This window comes from Tamandua tetradactyla, chromosome 3 (genome assembly GCF_023851605.1).
Source record: "Tamandua tetradactyla isolate mTamTet1 chromosome 3, mTamTet1.pri, whole genome shotgun sequence".
NCBI classification, from domain to species: domain Eukaryota; kingdom Metazoa; phylum Chordata; class Mammalia; order Pilosa; family Myrmecophagidae; genus Tamandua; species Tamandua tetradactyla.
Genome location: NC_135329.1, coordinates 176,788,110 through 176,809,435, shown reverse-complemented (window position 1 = coordinate 176,809,435; position 21,326 = coordinate 176,788,110). Strand labels below are relative to the sequence as shown.

General features: G+C 42.3%; 1 protein-coding gene across 4 annotated transcripts in view; it reads right to left on the bottom strand.

Moving 5' to 3' along the window:
- Positions 1 to 21,326, bottom strand: part of KIAA2012 (KIAA2012 ortholog) — a 140,579-nt gene that overhangs the window by 62,640 nt on the left and 56,613 nt on the right. For all 4 annotated transcript variants that reach the window (XM_077154724.1, XM_077154725.1, XM_077154727.1 and 1 more), the window contains 3 exons: positions 21,030 to 21,106; positions 8,197 to 8,334; positions 3,580 to 3,652 (listed from right to left, as the gene is read on the bottom strand). In XM_077154724.1, coding sequence (XP_077010839.1) covers positions 3,580 to 3,652; positions 8,197 to 8,334; positions 21,030 to 21,106 — 288 coding nt within the window. The remainder of the gene's footprint in view (positions 1 to 3,579; positions 3,653 to 8,196; positions 8,335 to 21,029; positions 21,107 to 21,326) is intronic.

Sequence of the window (21,326 nt, the reverse complement as noted above, 5' to 3'; positions counted from 1 at the left end):
GTAAGAAAGTGGTAGCTAAGACAGAGTCAATTCCCCTTTGTAGCAGAAACTGAAACTGTGCCTCAACGTCCATTCCTCCTTCACCTTTGGGTAGCAGAAACCCCTCAAGTTTTATCTTATACATGTACATCCAGCAAGAGACTTTATTTCCAAATCCATCTTGTGGTAGCTAGATGGGGCACTGGGATGCGAGAAGCTGTAGGCACTGACTCCCTTCCTGCAGCCAGCAAGGGTAAAGCAAAGGGAATGGCGGAACAGCAAGAGAGAAGAAACCTGGGTCCTGGGACTGCTTTGTGAAGTGGAGCTATCCAACCTCCTACCAGCCAGACTCTAATGTGAGAGAGAAATAACCTTCCGTATCACTGGAAGTCCTTTTACTTGGGTCTTTGTTAAAACAGTTGTACCAACATCCTAACTACTACAAATTCATCCCTTGAACAAGACAATAAAGCTCTGAGTCTTTCTTTTTGGTACAAGACAAATAATGGAAATGGCTCATTCATTTCTGATGCATTCAGCACGACGTGCCTTTTGTTTTTCTCCTTATTTTTCTGGGAATCCCCTGCACCATACACAGGGCTGAAATCTTTCCCTGCTCCTAAGGTATTTTAAAGCATTTCTGTTGTGTTCCAAGAGATGATGTCACTGATTCACCAAATGCAGAGGCTGGAGAGGCTGCATGTTTCTTTGGATCCGCTCCTCACACCTGGACTTGAGCAAAAGAAGAGCGTAAACAGAGGGCCCAAGAGCAAGCACCCCATCACTGAGACTGATTTGGAAAGTCAAGAAATGATCATGTAATCAACTTAGAAAAAGGTTTTCATGATAAGGTACAAATTATAGCTACTAAAATAAGAGATTTCTGTTGTTGTTGCGTTTTAAAAAAAAGGCTAATAGCTAGCCCTTAGCACTTATTTTGTGTCAGGTATTCTTCGAAGCACATTATGTATACCTCCTTTAATCCTCACAACTGCCCACGGAGATGTAAGTACCATTAGTATTCCCAGTTTACAGATGAAGAAAAAGAAGCCCAGAGAAGTTTAGTAACTCACTCAAGGCCACACAGCTAGTAAGTGTTGGAGCTGGGGTTTGAACCCAGGCAATCAGACTTCATAACATGTTCTCGATCACAGTGATGTTGCCTAACAGACCCTACCCTCCATCTCCTGTCCTGCCCTGCCCCCACCAGTATTTTCTAGAGAACAGATTGAATTGAGGCACTGCTAAAATCAGAGAAATAAGCCTTAGAAGCAAGGCCCGGGATGGTGGTTCTCAAAGTGTGGTCTCCAGACCACAGAATCAGAATCACCTGGGAGCTTATTACTACCAATGAAAATTCTTACGCCCGAGCCTAGTGAATCAGAAATTCTGACAGTGGATACTGCCTAGAAAGTTGTATTTTAACAAGTTCTCCCGGCAAATCTAATTCGTTGGCCTAGGAAATAAACAAGAGTAGCCATATTGAAGTTTTATTCTTCCCTGGACTTTGGGGAGGAGAGAGGTGGGGTGGAAAGGAAAACTCTGTGTTTAGAACAAGAGCAATTTTCCAAATCCTCATTAATTTGGAGGTTGCTGATTTGACCTGTCTTGTGAATACATGCATGTGGTGTCCTCACCAAGTCCAAGAATTGGGGTACTCTCACTGGAGACTGGCACTGTCCCCTGCTTAAAATTAACCATGAAGATCATATTTATGGGGAATAGGAAAACAATCCTGTCAATCGGCCCTGAGTCCTATGGAGAGATCACTGATCCTTAAATAGTTATAAAAAAAAAAAGATTCCTTGGCACTTCCTCCTTTTTCCTTTCAAAGCCTTGAAATCCTTTTAAACATTAGCATTTGTCATTCAGGGCAGGCAAATGCCTTCTTTAATTTCCTGCAGTGATATTTCATTGCATTAAAGATTTTCTGAATAACTGTTATGGAACGCAGCTGGAGCCTGTCCCTCCGTCATGAGATACAAAATATTTTGATTGACTTGGTCATTGCTCAAGCTTGGCCAACGTTCTGTGCTGCCTAAAATCTCCATTGCACTTGGCCAAGATCTTGGAGCTTCCTTGGTGTTCATTCTGTGTATGTGATTTACGATAGGGAAGGTCCGAAGACAGGAGAGCATTTCCCTGGTTATTGTCACTGAGCTTTGAAAATGAAAGTTGGCAGGAGCCTCAGGTTAGCAGAAGACCTGCTTAAAAGCTTGACCAAACACAGGGATCAGGCTACCATAATATTTTATTATCTGATATCCAGAAACAGTGAGTTTGGTTAAAAATGCAGTATAAAAATCAATTAATTTTTACTAAGATGGCAACTGAAAGAAATGGAAAAAGATCAAGTGTAGGGTGAAACAACACAGCCACAAATTTGTCTATCTCCAGTGTCCTCTCATCAGCTCCAGGCCTCCTCAAATGGGGTCCCGAGGAGACAGGAAGAATCACAGTGTCATTTCCCAGATGGGTAAACCACCATGAGAGGGTAGATAGTTATTCATATGCTATCCAAGTTGAGAAGATTAATATTCATTAAAGCGCTCTGCTACATGAATTACCTCATTTAATCCTCATGAGGGATATACTGTTTTCAGTCTCATTTGACAGACAGGAGAGAGGTTAAGGCACAGGCCTTCCAACTCCAGAGCCCAGGCTCCCAACTTAGCTGCTCAGACCTGCTGCTGCTAACCTGTTTAGAACACCTCCATGTGAATTAGATAAAGGCATTTTAGTAGGAAGGTCACGTAGGAAAAGCAGTCCCCCTGGAAGAATGCAGCCCAGTGCTGGTGGAAGAGCACTGGCGGGACTTCAGCCTTCACTTGCTCGCTCTGCTGGACACCTCTGTACTGCAAACAATAGGCACAACTCGCCCATGTGGCCCTGTATCCACTCCCTGAGAACTTCAGGATCTCTCACACATTTGCAAGTAGGGAGGTTAATAAACAGCTTTACTACCTGGGTCTAGCCAACTCCTGCATTGCATGGCAAGCCCAGAAACCCTGAGGGAAGAGCTCAGTACCTAGTACAGGAACTGGGGATATGGACTATGTGAAAAAGCCCAGTGATTCTGGACCCAATATTTCCTACAACCATCCTCCTCCTCCTCATCATCATCACCAAAGGCTGTATCATTTTTGGAGGGAGTCACAATCAAACATCTCTGGCCACCCAGAGCTCTGGGCAACAGGGGCTAGACCTCTGTAGACACCATTACCCCCTCTGTAGGACCATTATCCTTCTAAGCAGGAAACTTGGTGACCTCACCTGCTCCCATGGAAGCAGAAGGAACAAACAGGTGAGGTGCCTGTGGGGCCTTTATCATAAAGCTCCAAAGTCTCCACTCTCTTCCATCATTCTGCAGCCTTCTGGGAAGAAAGAAATCTTCCAGTAAGTCCAAGGACCTAAAAGCATGCTATTATCATTTGGCTTGTGATGCACTAAAAATGTATCAGACTCTGAATTCAGTTTGTGTTCTGACTTACAACTCATGACCTGACAGGAAATGGAAGGGTCATTCCCCATTAACATCTTTTGATTGCTTCAAGTGCATCCTGCACTCACAGGGATAAAACTCAACCAAACTGTCCTTACCTTGGCTGCCTTGATGATTTTGTCCAAGGGGTCCTTCTGGTCCTTCAGGATGGTCCAGTTCATCTTCACTTTCCTATAGTGAAAACAAGACAAAAAATGCATAAGGCAAAATAGATGCCAACGTCCCTGTGGTCCATGCTCTTTGGTATCCGGTTGTCTTGGTTGTTTCTCCTTCTTATAGGGTAAATGTCCGAGGGCTGCTGTCAGTGTGAATCGCCTCACAGAGCCAGGCAGGCAGGGCAGTGGCACTGAGCAATGTCAGGTTCTTACTTGTTCTTTTTCTGGATGAGGACTGGTCCCCTCCATCTGTACAGTGCTCAGTACCCAGTATATCTGGAGTTAACTGGGGGAGGGGAAGAAGGAGCACGCAGGCAAAGACCAATCAAAGGAAGGACGTAGGACACCTTCAGCAACCTGCAAGAAGGCTGGTGAGACTGGAGCAGAGACTGAGAGAACTGGGAATATGGGAGTCATCAGACACCAAGGCCCTAGAGGCAGATTAAGGACTGTGTTCTTTCTGAGAGCAAATGGAAAACCCGGAAGATTTAAAGAAACAGGCTCAGATTGGCCTTTTGTGGAACTTCCAGGAAGATCATGGATGGGGTCTCTTTTCACATTTAATCCCTTTTTCCCTTCTTTCCCTGAGTCACACACTGGCTAGCAGTTCCAACTCCCAGAAATCTCCATATCTTGTGGTTCTCAATCATGACTGTATTTAGGATTATTTTAAAAGCTTTAAAAATATGATTTCTAGGATCTAATCCCCAACAATAAAATCAGATTCCCTGGGCTGGGCCATTTAAGACTTCTTGGGTGATCCCAAGATTGAGAATCATTGATCTTTCCTAGAATGTGGGAAGAGCCACTCTTTAGGAGCTGAAGTAATAGGGTGGGGAGACTTAGTGACTCAAGTAAGGCCTAGTATGTCTGATGAGGCCAGCTCATGGCCTTTGTCACTGGAATCCCTGCTCAATCCACAGCTCCCCTCAGCTATAGAGAGAGGATCTGACGTGTGGGTCCCTGGAAGTCTCTCCTGGCTTACCTTCACCCTTCAGTGGCAATAAACTTTCAACTTCATTATCAAATGCCTAAACTGCTTTCGGAAGAGAGATGTGATTACCTGCTAATTTATGTGACACTCTCTTTAATTTCCCTTTGAGCTTCCTCACCTGGTATCTTTTTATCCTGTATGTTTCTCAGTTGTTATTGTTAGCTTAGAGTTTGCAGCTGATAAGTATTCGGACATGTAAAAAGCTAGAGCAGGTAAGAAATTCTCTTTCTTTTGCATTTCTCATTTTGGAGACAAAGCAGATTTGGCCTGATGTAGTAAAAAAAATCATTGCTGAATAAAATGAAAGGTTTTTTTAAAATTGTTGTAGGAAAAAACTGTCTCAATCATAGGATAACTGCTGAGTTAGAAGACTAGCAAAGAAGGAAACTGAAAAAAAAATCCTTGTTTATAAGACCTTTTATTCTAGCAGGAAATTGGACTGAAAGGGAAAAACAAGCTTCCTCCTTTCGAAGACTCTCAAGGCTGAGAAGGATAAATCTTCCGTCTTAACAAAGCTATGTGCCTTCAGAGTCAAGGAATATTCTCATTTCAGAGATGGTGAGACAGAGGCAGAGAGAGTCTTCTCATTTCACAGATGGTGAGACAGAGGCAGAGAGAGTCAAAGATTTGGAAAGAATCATCTGGTGAGTCCCCATTAGAAAAGAAAATAATCTTAGCTTAGAATTTAGTCCCTTCTATTGTATGTTGCTTAGAAAAATGCCCCCCAAAAGCTATTATTTTTACATATATGAATATACATATGAAATGACATATGTCTGAGGTCATTCACTGATGTATGCTTAAGGTCATTTTAAGGTCTCATCACCCAAATGTCCCATGACATAAATAAACTGGGATAATTTCTACAAGGGAGTACTACACAAACATTAAAAAGAATAAGGCATCCCTATGAATTGATATAGAAGGAACTTCAAGATATATTAAGTGACAAAAGCAAGACTCTGAACAATAGGTTTAATATACTAACATTCACATAAAATATCTATTATCTATCTATCTATCTGACCTAGTCACCTATTAACCCATCTGCTTACCTATATATTTACTTATCTGTATTTGCTTGTATGTGTATAATACATCTCAGGAAAGGCACGAAAGAAACTAAAAACGGTGATTGTCTAAAGAGAAGGGAACTGAATGGCTGAGACATAAACTTTAATAATAATTTTTAACCTTTCTGAGTATATTTTAGATTTAAAATATAAATAAAAAAACTAAAATTAAATAAACTGCTTTCTGCCATTTTTAATATTAATTACAAACTCAGTGACTAAACCAAGTTATTGAAACACAAGTAATAGTAATTGCTGAGTGAGCAAAACAAACTGAAGGACTGCAAATTGGAGTCCTAGCTCTGTTATTCTGGCCAAGTGACTTGCTCTTCACCTGTTCATTCAAACAGGCATCCAGCTAGTGTTATGACATTGCTTTCCTTGAATGCCAGGAGCTAAAAAAAAAAGATTGACCTGTACTACATGTTCTCCTTCAGAGTTTATCCATACAATGAGTTTCGAGAATAACCCAAGGCCCAAGCGTAGGGGCCTCTCTGATCCTATATTCTTTTCTTGGGCGTGAATGACTGGTTCTATGAATTCCTCCGTTTACATAAGGAAGAATGCCCCTCACCACTAGGAAACAGTTTCCTCACTGTTTGAGCATTGCACTGTACGTCCTGCAGCCAGTAATCCCTTGCCCCAGACAACCGCAATGTGACTGCTCTTCCACAGCTTCCTAAAGGAGAGCCCTGTGAGATGCTTTCTATATGAAGGGCAAATTGTGGAGTGGCAAGTCCCACAGGCCACCACCTGATAGGATGGGCCATACATACATGTTCCCTGTATGCAGACGAGTACTATTCTCCTTCCTCTGGAACTGGGACCTGCAGTCCACACTGGGAGCACAGCTGGCTCTGTGCTGAGCCAGTCAGGGAATGAGGCTGGGCAGTGATGGTGCCATGAGATCCTACTGCTTTTAGATGTCTTTTTCTTGATTCGGTGCTTTCCCTGTTAGTGCAGTTATTTAATTGTTGTCTGGAGCTTTGAGAAAGCTGTTTCTGCCAGTTCGTGCTGGTTGTTCAAAACTTCTGTGGAAAGGCAGAGAGGCCTGACGCGTCTTATTCCATCTTGATCAGGGTGTGCCACCCATTCTTTCCCCTCAACTCACAGCTTACTGAACTGGAGGTAAATGGCCACAGACTCAGAGAAACTGGCCAGAACAGAATTTATTATTAGGAACATAGTTTATGTATGCTACTGGAGTAGTTAAGTTGCTATCAAAGCAAATGGGATTGTTATAGATTTAGGATGTTAACTTTAAACCCGTGATAATGACAAAAAAAAAATCAGAGAATATGCAAAACTCATAGACACAAAAAGTAGAGAACATGTTACCAGGGATGGAGAGCAGGGGGAATGGGGAATTAATGCAAAATGAGTGTAGGATTTCTATATGGGGTGACGGGGAGGTGATAGTAATGGATGGTGATGAGGGTACTGTAACACTGAGTTAGAAAAGTCTCAAAAGGGCATTATTGGGACATATGAAAAAATTGGAATATAGAATGTAGGCTTTATAGCAATGTTAAGTTTCTTGAACTTGAGAACTACACTTAAGGTGATTAAATAAATGAACATCCTGGTTTGTAGGAAATGTTCACAGAAGTAATATGTATTTGAGTATGATATGTGCAGCTTGCCCTCAAATGTTCAGAAAAGAAAAGAGATTGATGGCTAGATAGATAGAGAGATGATAGAATAATTTGGAAAAAGTGTAAAAATGTGAAAATTGGTAGATCTGGGTATTTGGGGGGGTGGAGGACAGGGTGGGAAGGGGATGTGTTGAAGTTCTCTGTATGGGGTTTATATTATTTTTGCAACTATCCTGTAAACTTGAAATTATTTCAAAAAGTTAAAAGAAAGAGTGATTGGGAAGAGGGCCCTAAAAGCAGAGGACTATGGGATAGTAGGGTAGGCCAATTCTGGAGCATTTAGTGACTACCTTCTGTGTGTGACAGCTTGGGGTAGGAAGGGTTATTGCAAAGATGGACAAATAATGATATCTCACCCACAGGAGCTCTCAGTACCATTAACTAGAAACGAAGCTGAGCTTAGAGAGCAGGCTGGACATCCAGAAGATGATTTGCAATTGACTTCTAAATAGTTAACTCAGCAATTAGTTCTTCCTACAGCAGCTCTACCAAAGAACAGGGGTAAAACAGGAACTATTATTTTAGCTACTGTCAATATGAACTGAATTACATTTGCTTGTTTTGTGAGCTAGTTCAAGGTTATCCTTTCTACTCTCTGCTTCCTGTCCCTCACCGCCTGAACCAGACACCCAACTGATTCGTCCCCGATGGCTGGCTGTGATTACTGCCCTAATTTGTTCTTTCTTCATCTTCTACAGACTGCTTATTTTCTGTCCCTTCTGATAAAGCAGGAGCTCTGAGCACTTCTGAAGCTGTTTTTGTACCATGCAGAAGTGTATTAACTGGAATTTCTGTGTATGTGTCTATAAAACCCCTCGCCTTCCCAGTGTGAGATCACCTTCAGGAGCGGCGTCATGTCGATATGCAGCTTGCGAGTGTAAAATTCTTTGCTGTTTGAACACATCAGCCCTTTATTTATATAACTTTGAGGCTCTCCTGTTTTCTGAGCTGCTGCCTCCACAGAATGCTGGACTCCCTGTAAAGAGAAGCAGAAAGCCCAACTTTCATAGGAATGATGTACAGTGCAACAAGAGCTAGTCCAAATCCTCAAATACTTACAGAAAACAATTTTTCATTGCTGGGACACAAATATCAACAGCAATTTTTGCCATTGAAGACACAGGGGACCCATATGCATCGGGAATAACCTGAGAGTGGTTATTAATTCATCCCTGGGATTGGTGCAATGGGGAAATGGAAAGAAGGACCCTTTTACATACCAGCAGGTTGTGTTACCTCATCTAATTCTTACAACAACCCTGTGTGGCAGGTATAGCTATTCACACTTCACACGTTAGAACCCAGAGGCCCTGGGAAGTTAAGCAACTTGTCCCAAGCCACACAGCTGGTAAAAGACAGAGCTGAAATCACCATCTGCAATTACTGTCTGCCCAAGATGACTTTTTCATGAGAACATTTTCAAATCTATAGCTTTCATGAATGCTTATCAAATCCGCCTTGCAGCATATAAGGTTATAGCAAGATTCCAGTTTAATTCCAAGCTGAAAGTGTATTTGATATGTTAGCACTAGTGATTTGAACAAACATAGCAGAGAGAGAGAGAAGGATGGACCCATAGAGGAGTGTGGGAGGCACGGGGCTCCTCACTTTGGGCCAGGTTTCTCTAGTGACCACAACTATGTAAACGATACCATGTTTCGGAGACTAGAGTTTGATTCCAAGTTTCTCTCCAGTCCAGACCCACACTGAGAATGGAGTGATCTTTCTTAGACGGAATCACATCATTGCTCCTGCTTAAGACCTTAAAAGGCCATTGACCTCAAGATGACAGCCTGTCCATTTAAAAGATTTATAGTGCTTGCCCTGCAAGGACTGGACTTTCTATCTCTCCGCCCTCATCTGGCCATGCAACAAATATGTATCGAGTACCTCCTCTATGCCAAGCAGAGAAGATGCAGCAGTGCACAAAACAGACAAAAAACTCAGCCCTCATGGAGAGTACACATGCATTTCACTGGGAGGGAAGAGATACCAAAGAAAGAAGTAGAAGGTGAATTATGCCTAAAGGTGATTCATGATACAGACTAAAATAAACCAGGGAAAGGGGATGAGGAGTACCAGAGGACAGAGGCAGTGGGTGCAATTTCAAGCAGGATCATTAGGGAAAGCCCCACCAAAAACGTGACATTTGAGCAAAGCTCTGAAGAAGGTGAAGGGTGGTTCCATGGGTCTGTCTGCAAGAAGTATTTACGTCACTGATGGAATAGCAAGCACAAAGGATCATCATCAATGCTAAACTTTCAGTTCCTAGAGCACGCCATCCCTCTCGTCCCGTCCCTGTGCCTGCCTTCTACCTCCTCCCTGTTCTTGGGGTCTGGCTCATCAGTGCTTCCCATGACCTCAGGAGAGCACTGAGCACCTCTCATTATTGCCCACTATGATTGCGCATGCTTGTGCACTGATTCCATCAGACTGTAAGCTCCACGAGGGCAGGAACACAACTATCCTGTTCCCATTGTAACACCTGTGCCTGGCACAGGGTCTGGAAATGAGTACACACTTGCCTAATATTTTCTGAACACATACATGAGTGAATGGCACTAAGGAAAGCTACATTTGTGGTCCACCTCAATGAAAGTGAGGTGAGGCCAACGAAGACACCTTTACAGGAAGTGAGTGCTGACCTGCAGAAGTCTGTCGTCTGCTTAGCACTGGCTCCTCATTTGCAGAGAAAAGACAGTTTTCAGAACTAATTTGCTGGGGGTCACATACATTAGTGTGTCATAAAGTCATCCAGGGTGTGGATTTGATCATTTCCATATTTTCTGGGAAACTAACTCAGACATCCGTCTCTCTGGGCAGTCATAAACTCCCCTTCCCCATAACATTTATATTACTTTTAAGCATTAATGTTGAATTAACAAGCAGCAATCATTACAATGAACACCCACACCCTTTTTCTTTGTTTTCAAATGTGGTAAGAGATAAAGATTTTTCTGGACAAATGCATATCCAATTTTTTGTCATCTCAGCCATATATTCTATTAGCTTCTCTGGGTGAGACAGCCCTTCTTATTTCTAGATCTAATGAAAACATCTAAACTTGAGTCAGACAAAGCATTTTAAGCCTTCTGGCTTCCAAAATAGATATGAATCACAGGAAGGAATGATAGAAATCAGACAATACTGATTTGAGGGAAATTTCTCCATTATCCCCAGCAGAAGATTTTGTGTTAAATTAGAGGACAAAAGGCATAGCTGAAAACAGTTCCAATGGCTGGAATGATTTTAACTCTTCCGTGGGGCTCAGATTGCAGAATGAGGAGTTGAGAGGCTTTGAGAAAATTCCCTCCAAATCACTTGACTTATAAATCTTTTGATAAACAATGTACTTGACCATATTGCTCATCTTCCCAACATTTAGGGGGCATCAGTTCTCAGTTGTTGGGATGTTTTAGGTGAAGGCTCTATAACCCCTGGAATGCATAGTAGTTTTTGCCTAGTATGTTCAAGGGTTCCGGTAAATAAATGATAGTAAAAGTAATGGCGGTGGTGATTTGGGAGATGGAAGGAAAGAAAAGGTTAAACATATGAAGAGGATTCTGGGAGGTAATGATAAGAAGAGGAAAAAAGTTAGAACTTTGAAACCAGAAAGAATGTCATGTACTTGTATGATTTTTCATTTATTCATTACACTGATGTTTTTGAAGGCCTACTAAATGTCAGACAAGCAAGATGCTTTTAGAGAGGGATAAACCAATGAAGACAATGAAATCGGGTGGAGAGAGATTGGGGAGGGGTTGGCAACTTTACTTTGAGTGGTCAGGAAGCCTTCTCTGAGGAGGTGACATCTGAGCTGAGAGCTGGATGATCAGAAGGAATCCATCTTCAGCTGTCATTAGCCTGCATCCCTGTGGTCTGTTATTCAGAGACAGACTCAAGCAGGGGTTCTTCAAAAAGCAAAGTAGAGCTCCTGATTTCTAGCCTTGTTCTGCCCCAGCTCACCATGGATCCATCCTTAACCCCACCAGGTACCTTGCTATTTTCTGGGGGGTGGAGTAATCATAACTGATGCTTGCAGCTCTTGGGATATGTTGAAAGCAAAGACAACAGAATAAATAATAAACAAAAGTCAGGCTCTCTGGAAGTGTAGGAGGGAGAAGAAAACTCAAGGTTAAATTGAAGGGAAGGGAAATGGAGGAATTGGAAGAAAGCAGAGAAACCCGAAGCTTTTTTTGTTTCTCTTATGTTCATGCCTTGATAGGAATGATTAAAGAACTGATGGAAAAGTGAAATGTTTAGCAGAAAATCGAAGCTTATTCTTTCACTTATATTGTACTGTAAATATTTTAATATTTTTATGTTCTGCTTAAAACACCTGGAAGCCTTTCTTGTCAGTAAATGAAACAATAAAGATTGAGTTAATTTGGTAAAGCTGATTTGAATCGCACAGAAGGCATTGCGTAAGTACTTGGCATTTAAAAAGTTATCTGACATTTAAAAGGAGATGACTGTTAATGAATTCAAGAGCTAATCTTATACTCTGACAGGGTGAGCCATGGAAAATCTAGGAATATTATCTTGCTGTAAACATAACGTGATTCAGTTGAAAGCCAGTACAAAGGAGAACTCTCGGCTGTATACAAATATCCATACACACACATAAATAATGTAGCAAGACTTAAAAAGAACATCCATTAAATTACATGCATATCTTATCATTTCCTTTTTTACTCTTAGATTATAATATCAGCTACAAACCCAGAGAGAAGCCTCCTTTTAACTTGTGTACTTTAAAGAGTCACTACCATGGGTTGGCTCTACCAAGAGACCATGGATCTTTCAACTCAAGAAGGAGATGAGAGTCTAAATCCAACCAGCCACGCCTGAGTTCCCCAGAGCCACCAAAGATGAGGCTCTTTCAAAGGAGGGCCTCTTAGATGTCCCTCAGGTCTTCTGTACTTCTCCCATTCCTTTCTAATTGGGGTTCCCCATCTTGAGAGCTGTGGCTTAATGGCTCCGAGAAGAGCTGTTGTCCCTCATTAAGGAGTCTGCAACACTCTTGCTGTCTAACTGCCACCCACGCAGTTCACAACTTCATTTTGCCTGAGAGCAAGCTGCCAAGCATCTCTGGGAACTTGTGGGCAAGCTGAGTAAGAGAAAGAAAACAAAAGGAACGAGGGCCTTTGTAGCCAAGATCTGAAATGCGCTGGGGAACACACCCCACCATTATCTTAATGTACAGGGAGCAGGTAGGGAGCCCTTTGCTGAAACTGTTAGGTGGTCTCTCAAGTTGTCACATCAAACCCTCTGTGCACACAGGGCATTTGTCCCCTCCTGTGAGCAAACAAAAGGAAAAGAGTCAGTTTCTTCTCCTGACCACCAGGTCCCCCTCCTTGGCTGAGAGTCTGTTCTCCACTTCCCTCAGGGGCACTCTGAACCCCTGTGGGGATGGATTAGATCTAGAGAGTTAGTCACTGAGGTGGCTGAGATTCAGAGCTTCCCGCCCACCTCCCCATGCTGGGGTGGAGGTGAGGGAATCAAATTCTGAACGAGTTACTCCTGCCAGGAGCTATGGGCTTAAGGACCTGGCAGGATTTCCTGCTACCCGGTCTTCTGTGGTCCTGTTATTTTTCGTTCATGGCAGCCTGTAGAAATAAGTGAGTGTAGTAAGAATAAGGACACACGTGGGACTGCCTGGGGCCTGGAACACTGCTGGGCTCCCTATGACTGGGCTGCCTGGGGAGGAGGTCTGAGCAAGCCAAGGGCTTGGTATACATCATCAACCACAGGCTAACTTGGCAGGGACCAGCCTGTGGCAAGACTGACCTTCCATGCCCCTCACCCCTCTCACAGGTCCCCAGTATGAGACCTTGTTTCTGTCTAAGTTTCCTTGGCCTGGGAGAAAAAAAGGCCTCCAATCCATAGGAAACCAGACGGAACGCCCAGAATCTCCAACTCAGCAACCAGCCTGACCGCCTGGCCTCTTTCTGACGATCAGAAGGGACCCCAGACCACGGTGTGGTTCCAGCCACCACCAGCCTGCTTAGCAGTCCTTGTACGGGTCACCTGGCTTTATCCTGGTTGTCTTGGTCACCTCACATGTCCTGGCCCACTTTTCAGTGCTGGTGGAATGGGCCGAGCTGACAGTTTTAGGAGGGTCCCACAAGGAGGCACAGTGGAGGAACAGTTTGGTTAGTAGTCAGAGAAGAGTTTTCTTGTTTTCATGCTGTTATGAATTTTGGCCTCCATCTATCTTTTTATGCCTCAGTTCCATGCAAGGAGATTTGAAATCCTGCTGAGTGTTGAGCAAATTAGCCCAGTAGCAAATGTTAGACTAAGAAGACAAATGCTGTAGTCTCTAAATCTTAGCTTTTGTGACGGACTTACCCAGTGACTTTCACCGAATCTTCCTGTGCTTCAGTTTCCCTAGCTATAAAATGGGGCTCACCTCACTGTTCTCCTCCGGGAGGTTTTGAGTAATGAAACCTAGGCCACATTAATTCCAGGGCCTCTACTATCTGGAAGTAAATCTCATCCATGAATTCTAATTGATACTGTCCGCAGTTTAATTAAGTGCTTTGTTGACACAACAGAATCATTGTTTATCTGGCTTAGCAGGAGCTGGAGGAGAAAATGTAAAGCCAAAATAGTGATCTCTTTCGCCCCAGGGGAGGTGGAAATCAGCTTTTTCTGTGAGGGGGCATGAGGATGTATTCAGGCTGGAACTCTACCTGTGTTTGAGAGATACCTCTTATTTTAAACTGGGAGATGGGAGGAGGTAGGGGGCAGGGTGAGAAATCTGCACAACTATCCAGCAAATTCTATTCCCAAACTTTACTGTGTGACTTCCTTGTTTTGTTGGGTCTGGTGTGACTTTTCCAGGCTGACAAACCGAGAGACAAAGAATCTCAACTTGTGAACTGATTTCAGTTTTAAATTAGTCAATTTTCACTGGAAAAAATATATATAACCCATGCTGCTTTGAGTCCCTGACTCCTAATAGAAGCTCCCCTAGCCCCAAATTAGCTGGACTATAGAGCTGAACTAGCCCTGGTACTGCTGGTTCTCAGGGTGCCAGGGACAGCAGAGAGCTGGGGGAAGAGAAAGAAAACTGCTGTCTCCTTTTGTGAGCCCTCACGCTTTTCTGCCCCCTTCTCCACCAGGCCCACCTGACCCCTAGCTTTTCCTGGGAGCCATGTACTGTGGAGATTGGGTTCCTGCTGGATACAGTGTTCCAGGCCTCCAAATTCCTTGCCTCTTTCCAGGCCTTTGATACACTCCTTCAGGTACAGGCAGAAGGAAAACAATCTTTTTTTTTTTTTAAATGAATTTTTTTTAATGAATTCACACTGAGATTTGAGAAGTCCAAAGAAATCTATAGGTAGAATTTTTAACCAGTGAAACAAAGTAAAAATTCCAGATAGCATGGAAGATATTTGGGAGGGGGTCAGAGAGGGTGCAGGGGCATATGGTATGTAGGTTTTCCTTTTAAGCTTTTACTGCTTTTCAAGCTTCTCCTGTGCATCTAAACCCTTAGATTGTATACAAGCTCTAAGTTCTTTTTTTATAATGGCTTTCAAAGTAGAAGATGGAGGAATGGAGTAAGAATAACAATTATTATAATGGATTGGGGGCTGCCTAAAGCCAACAATCACGCTAACACTTTTTCAAATGCTGTTTCATCGGATTCTTCCTTGTCATGACCCCATGAAGGAAATATTATTCTGTTTTACAGGTGAGGAAATGGAGCCTCTAAGAGGTTAAATAACAAGTCTAAAACTACACAGGACATAGGGAAAGAAGTTGGGATTTGAATGCAGTTTTATGGAATTCTCAAACCATTAGGCCTCCTTGCTTTGCATGTGCAGGTCACACGTGAATGGGCCCCATCTGTCCTGACATCTGTCCTGACATCTGTCCCTCAACTATAAAATAGGAGTAACAACTGTACCTACCTCAGAGGTTTGTTGTAAGAATCAGGGAATATCCTAAACCCTGTGCATAGTAAACCTCCAAAACATGATTACATTTTAAAAGACCCTCTCAGGATAACTGGGGGATAATAGTTGAAGCTTGCGATAGGTACATGGAAGTTCACTATACTCTTCCCTTCACTTCTGCATATATTTGAAATTTTCCACAATAAAGAAAAAGAAATTAACCTGGCACAGACCATGTATCTGGTTGGAGCTAGTAGCCAACAGCTCAGTAAACAGACTTATTGGATGGAATAAATGGTAGTCGTGGTACAAATCCAACAACAAAAAAACCTTGATTTTTAATTTAAAAAAAAGAAACCCTTTCAGGAAATTATCCTTAAGTCATCCATGGAGTTTTTGGGTGGCGTTTTTGGATGGACAAAGGAAACCTGTGGGTAAAGTCTAGCCAGACAAAGTTTGTTTAGATTTTCAAAAAGCCTTCGAATCAAGTTCTACAACCAAAGCTATTTACAAAACCAAGGAAACAATGAGAGAAGGGGGGGGGGGGGCCACAAAAGAGAGTGAGCATGGAAATGTGCCATGTAAACTGTTGACTTTAAAAATGAGAAAGAAAGGTTGGGAATGAAAGCATCCTTCTCTAGATGAAGAAATGCACAAAGTGAATTCTCCCAGGCATCAGTGCTAGGCCTGGCCTTCCTAGTCAGCTCCAAGGAGGATGCCTAGTGACCTCTCCAAGCCTGAAGAAGGCCCAAAGCTTTTCCAGACAGTGAAATACCAAATCATGACAACAAACAGGAAGTATCTAGAGATTGTGTGAGTCATTAGAGAAATGTCAGCTGAACTTCCATATTATTATTACTGACAACAAAACAAGTGCAACCTCTGAATACAACTTAGAGGATCACGGGTTTATTCTACCCAGGACACGGACCTTAAGGTCAACAAAAGATTTATTTGTCAAATTTTTTGAGTGGCTGCCATGTGTCAGGAACCATGGTAGTCACGAAGGACACAAAGGTAAAAAGGCAAAATAAGAAAAAAAGGTCTGACTTTAAAAGATTGGTGGCTTGTTCTTTAGTTAATAGTTCAACTGCAGCCAAAAGAAAATCACCAAAAGGCAGGGTATGGCTTGATGGGGCACTGAAACAAAACATTATCTTTGTACCCTTGTACAAAAACATAGTGTGTCTACAGATATTTTTTTCCTTGTCCTGAAAAAAAAGGAAGGCTGAAAGGGGATATGAACACCATCTGTGAAACCACCAAGGAGACAGATGGGGTAAACACAGATTTATCCAACCTAAATCCTTGTGTGCTAGAATTACAGGATACTCTTTGAAATTCAAAAGAGGTAAATTTAGGACACATAAGATCAAATATGAATTTATACTGTAAGTAGAAACGCATGTAACCTGAACTCAAGAGATAATATAGGTTGAACTAGAAGTGGCTTTATGAAATGGGAGAAAAGGGGCATAACTCCAGTTTCGCAGGATTTTCAGGACACTACCAAACTTCTGATCCCCACAAAGCAACAAAAGGAGACCCAAGATAAAGCACGTGAGAAAGGATATTTGCTCTCCCTAACTCAGAGATCATTTAAACAAAGGGAGAAGTTTGCCTGGGAAACAGAGCTATGCATATGGCAATATGGAAACTGGTGAGATGGTTTCTTTCTTATTTTAAACAAGAGAGAGATGCAATGACCCTTGGGAAATCTAATTAAGGTTTGAGCTTGTACTTTGATACTCTTTACTGGCAACCTCTCCACCCTGACAGCTCTATAAACCAGTGGGCTCAGGGCCCCTCTTGCACAAGCTTACATGGATGGATCTGAATGTACAGGAAAACTTCATTCTTTGAGACCCAAATTTTGCTCAGAAAAAGAGGCAAAATTTATTGACTCCCAAGTCTAGGGTCAGAGGAATAAAATGTTGAAAGGGGGAATTTTGATTGTCCTCTGTTTCGCTTGTTGTATGCTTGTCACACCCTGTGACTTCTAGATCACATTAAACCAGAGTTGAATAAAATCCACTTTCTTTGTAATCCTTCGTTCCTTCTTTTAGGGAGAATTTTAAAAAAAGGCAAAGCAATTAAAAACAACAACAACCAGAAAAACAAAATGAAAACAAAAACACCCCAACACATCCCTAATTCTATGTTACAAAATGACTGTGCTTTCCTTCATGAATTATTTGCAAACCTTTTCCGTATGGATATATATAATATATAAACATGTATATAATACAAAGTTGCAGTCATAGTTGACATGTCCATTTCTGTTTTTAAAACGTAAAATCAGTGGTTCTCAACCAGGGGTAATTTTGTTCTCCATGGGACATTTAGCAAGGTCTGAAGACATTTTTGGTGGTCATAATTGTGATGGAGGTGGGAGGGCATGTGCTACTTGCATCTTGGCGTAGAGGCCAGGGGTGCTGCTCAGTGTCACACAATGCACAGGACAGCCCCTCACAGTAACAAAGTACCTGGCCCAAAATGTCAGTGGTGCTGAGGCTGAGAAACCTTGTGTTAAACTATTAGTGTCACAAATTTTAGTATGAACAATCGTCTTTTTTTTTTAATGCCCGAATTAACCCCTTACTCATGATATGCCATAATTAACATAATCATTTCCCTAGTGTTAGACTTTTAAGACTTTCAGTTTTTCTCTATCAAAATTAATGCTGCAATGGACATCTTCACGCACCTTTATTTTTTCCACTGAATTATTTCCTTAGAATAAATTCCCAGAAGTCAGATATAGTGAATCAATAGATATGACTATTTTTCATGTTTCATGAGTCATATTGCCATTTTGCTTTACAAATGGATTAAACCAATTAACTATCAGCCAGAAGCATATAAACAAACCAGTTTTACCAAAACCTCAGCACCACTAGGTTACCTGATTTTAAAAGTGTGGATGGTTGGGGGGGCACACATCAAGCGTAGAACTGGGTAGCCTCACTTTACATTTAAATTGCTAGATGGGGTGAATATTTTTCCCATATTGTTAACTACTTTTTTTGGGGTATAGATTGTTTATATCTTTTGCTTATTCTTCTAGCAGGTTTTCAATGTTTTTCTATTTAAATTGAATGAGGTCTTCACCAGTATAGATATTAACTCCTATTTTTCTCCCTACACTGCATAGATATGCTAACATTTCCTCCTGGAATTTTCAAGGGCACTTATGCTTTTAATACTCTTCTTAGGTGCTGGCCACCTCACCCACCCTGCGGTCACCACATCGAAAGTCCCAGGGGAAGAGGAAAAGCTTCTCTAGCGTTTGATGTCAGCAACTGAGGTAAGGGCAATACTAGGTCTCTGAAGTTATCCTGGGAACTAATTTCCCTTAATCAAATGAAGGGCCTTAGGAGGAGCCACGAGGCAGAAAGGAAAATAAATCTGTCAGAGAATACCAAATTCCGTGCAGAGTCTGAAAAATCTGCCCTAAAAAAGGGCCCCATACCTTTAGGACTTCAGATCTGGCAATGCTCCACACGCAGCTATTAATATGCAAAAAATGCCTTCATAAATACTTGATTCTGCTCACAGTGGGGAGGCAGATCATTTGAAAGAGGAAATGGGAGTTTATTGCTCTTTTCATCTCCACGTTTTCCCTGGTAGTTTTCTTCCCCCTGTTGCCTCTGACTTAACCCTTTCCTCCAACTCCTACCACGTTGTTGATATCGGTTGCTACTCTCATTTCTATTTAAGGCTTTACCTCCGAGGCCCTGATCTTCCGGTCAGGTGGGAAAGGGGTGCCTCGTTTGCTGGCGTCCCATGTAAGGGAGGCGGGGGCTGCCCTCCCTGGCGCCACAGGCAGATGCCTGGGGAACTCGGGGCAGAGGTCTTGAAAATCAACCAGGAGGGGGCACCCGAGGCAGCCTGCAGACCTGGGTAAATCCAGTAACCCAAAGCACCGTCTGGGTTTCTTTCTGACCCACAAGTCAGAAATTGTTTTCCAAATCCAGGTGTGTGACCGCTCGTTTAGCGGGAGCTGATGCCAACATGTTCCACCCTTGGGATTGCTTTCTCTCAGCTGAGCACAGCGATAAAAAAAACTATAAGTATTTTATGTACCTGGACCATCTCATATGAATCTCTTATGTTAGCTGAACTATCTCACAAGGAAGGGAGGGAGGGGGTGAGCCAGTGGGGAGGGGAAGGAAGATTACTGGAAAGGAAAAGAGAAGGGCAGAAACTGAGGACGCTGTTATGATCAATGTTGTGTCTTATTTTAGGCTTGCTTCAGAGTGAGAAGCCAGCCATGGCATCAAGGTACAAAGCTGAAATCTGCTGAGCAGAAACTTGTTTCTAAATCCTTTCCAGATGTTTACAGTAAACAAGAGATTAGTCATTTAAGTGGGACAGGTTAAGGAAGTAGTTAAAATTGAAGTCAGTGATTAATAAAGGGCCATTAGTCTCAAGAAATAACAGGGGTGTGGTGAGGGAAGCAAGGAAGACACCCCTTCTCTAGTTTTCTCCACGTGTGGGGCAAGTGGGGCTCCCTAAACTTTTCCTCAAAGAGCTTTCCTTTGGGGACGACTTCTAAAGGAAATAAGTCTACAGTGACTTGAACAAACTAACTGGCTCTGGTGGGGACAAACTCCCTCATTTCACAAAAGAGGCACATGTTTTCAGAGTAATCTGAGGCCACAGCCTCTCAGGGAAAACCCAAGATTAGAATTTAAGACACTTGGTCCAGTGCTCCTTTTTCTAACTGCAAAGTTGTTCATTTAACTTAATTTGACATGGCTGAGCCACTCTTTTATTGCAGGTTAATGTTAGGTCTCTTGAAGTACAAAATCACAGGCTATGTGGATTTGGAGTGTGTTTAGGTCTGCGAAGCATTTGCTGTAAAATATGGCATATTATATTTTCCTTAGTCACAGGGTTTCTTAAAAGTAGACATTAAAAAAATATGCAAGCATTGGCTCTGTGGTTCCTCGGTAGCAGAGAGGGGTAGCTCAACTGAGTTTTACCTCAGCGGTGGCCTGACCCAGGCCTGAAAAGTTTAAAAACTTTTTTTAAAATGTGCGCCAGGAAAGAGGAGAAAGCCAGACTGGGGCAGGAAGTTGGGGACCGCGATAAAATGGAGATCAGAGGCCCCGGAGGCTGTTACACGGCAGGGAGAGACGAGGGGGTCCCCTGGAACTGTTGGAAACCCTGGGTTTCTCAGCTCTAAGAATCTCCCTGGGATATCTCTCTAGGGAGAATTTGAACACAATTCCAGCCTCAAACCTTCCAAAGAACGAATGAACTTACAAATATTTGTGAACAAATGTCCTTGAACCATTACTAGCTACACCATCCAGATGAAGCGTTTTTCTCCCTCCTTCAAATAAGTTATTCTTATTTATTTTTCCTTGATTGCTAATTTTCCCTCTCCTGTTTGGAATGAAAATTTGAAGTGGAAAAATAGGCCCAGGGCCACCAAGTCTTAGGGCCTCCTGCCTTGATGGATGGCTCTCCATATTTCCTTGTTCACTTTCTGACTTTGCAGAAGTCAGGAAAGATCCATTCAGCTTATTCAGATGCACACGAAGAGTCAGACAAAACAGTCCCAGTTAAGAGTTAAGACATTCTGAATTCAAGAGTTAAGAACCCCCTGTGATTTTATTATGGTCTAACTGCCTCATTTTACAGATGAGGTAAATGAGGCCTACTAAGGTGGAGAGTCTCACCCATGGTCACATGGCCAGCTGGGTCAAGGACCCGAAACCTGACTCGGTGTCATGCTCACTCAGAGCCGGTATTGTACCTGCTTCTCTGGCTCTTGGGTCAAAGATGAGATTTCATAAAGATTCATGTGAAGATCGGTTCCGGATTCATTGATTGCTATGGTGAAAATCAGAAAGAAAAAGGATGAGGGTTGTCAGATATAGATCACATGAATTTTTACTTATACCATGCACACCTAGCTCACACACATATAAGATTATAAGTACACATACACTTATGGGATTCATATTTACTCATATATATCCCCTATCCCTCTATAGGCCCCCTCTAAATACAATGTTAAATACAATATTAAGACCTGATACTCAAATTTATG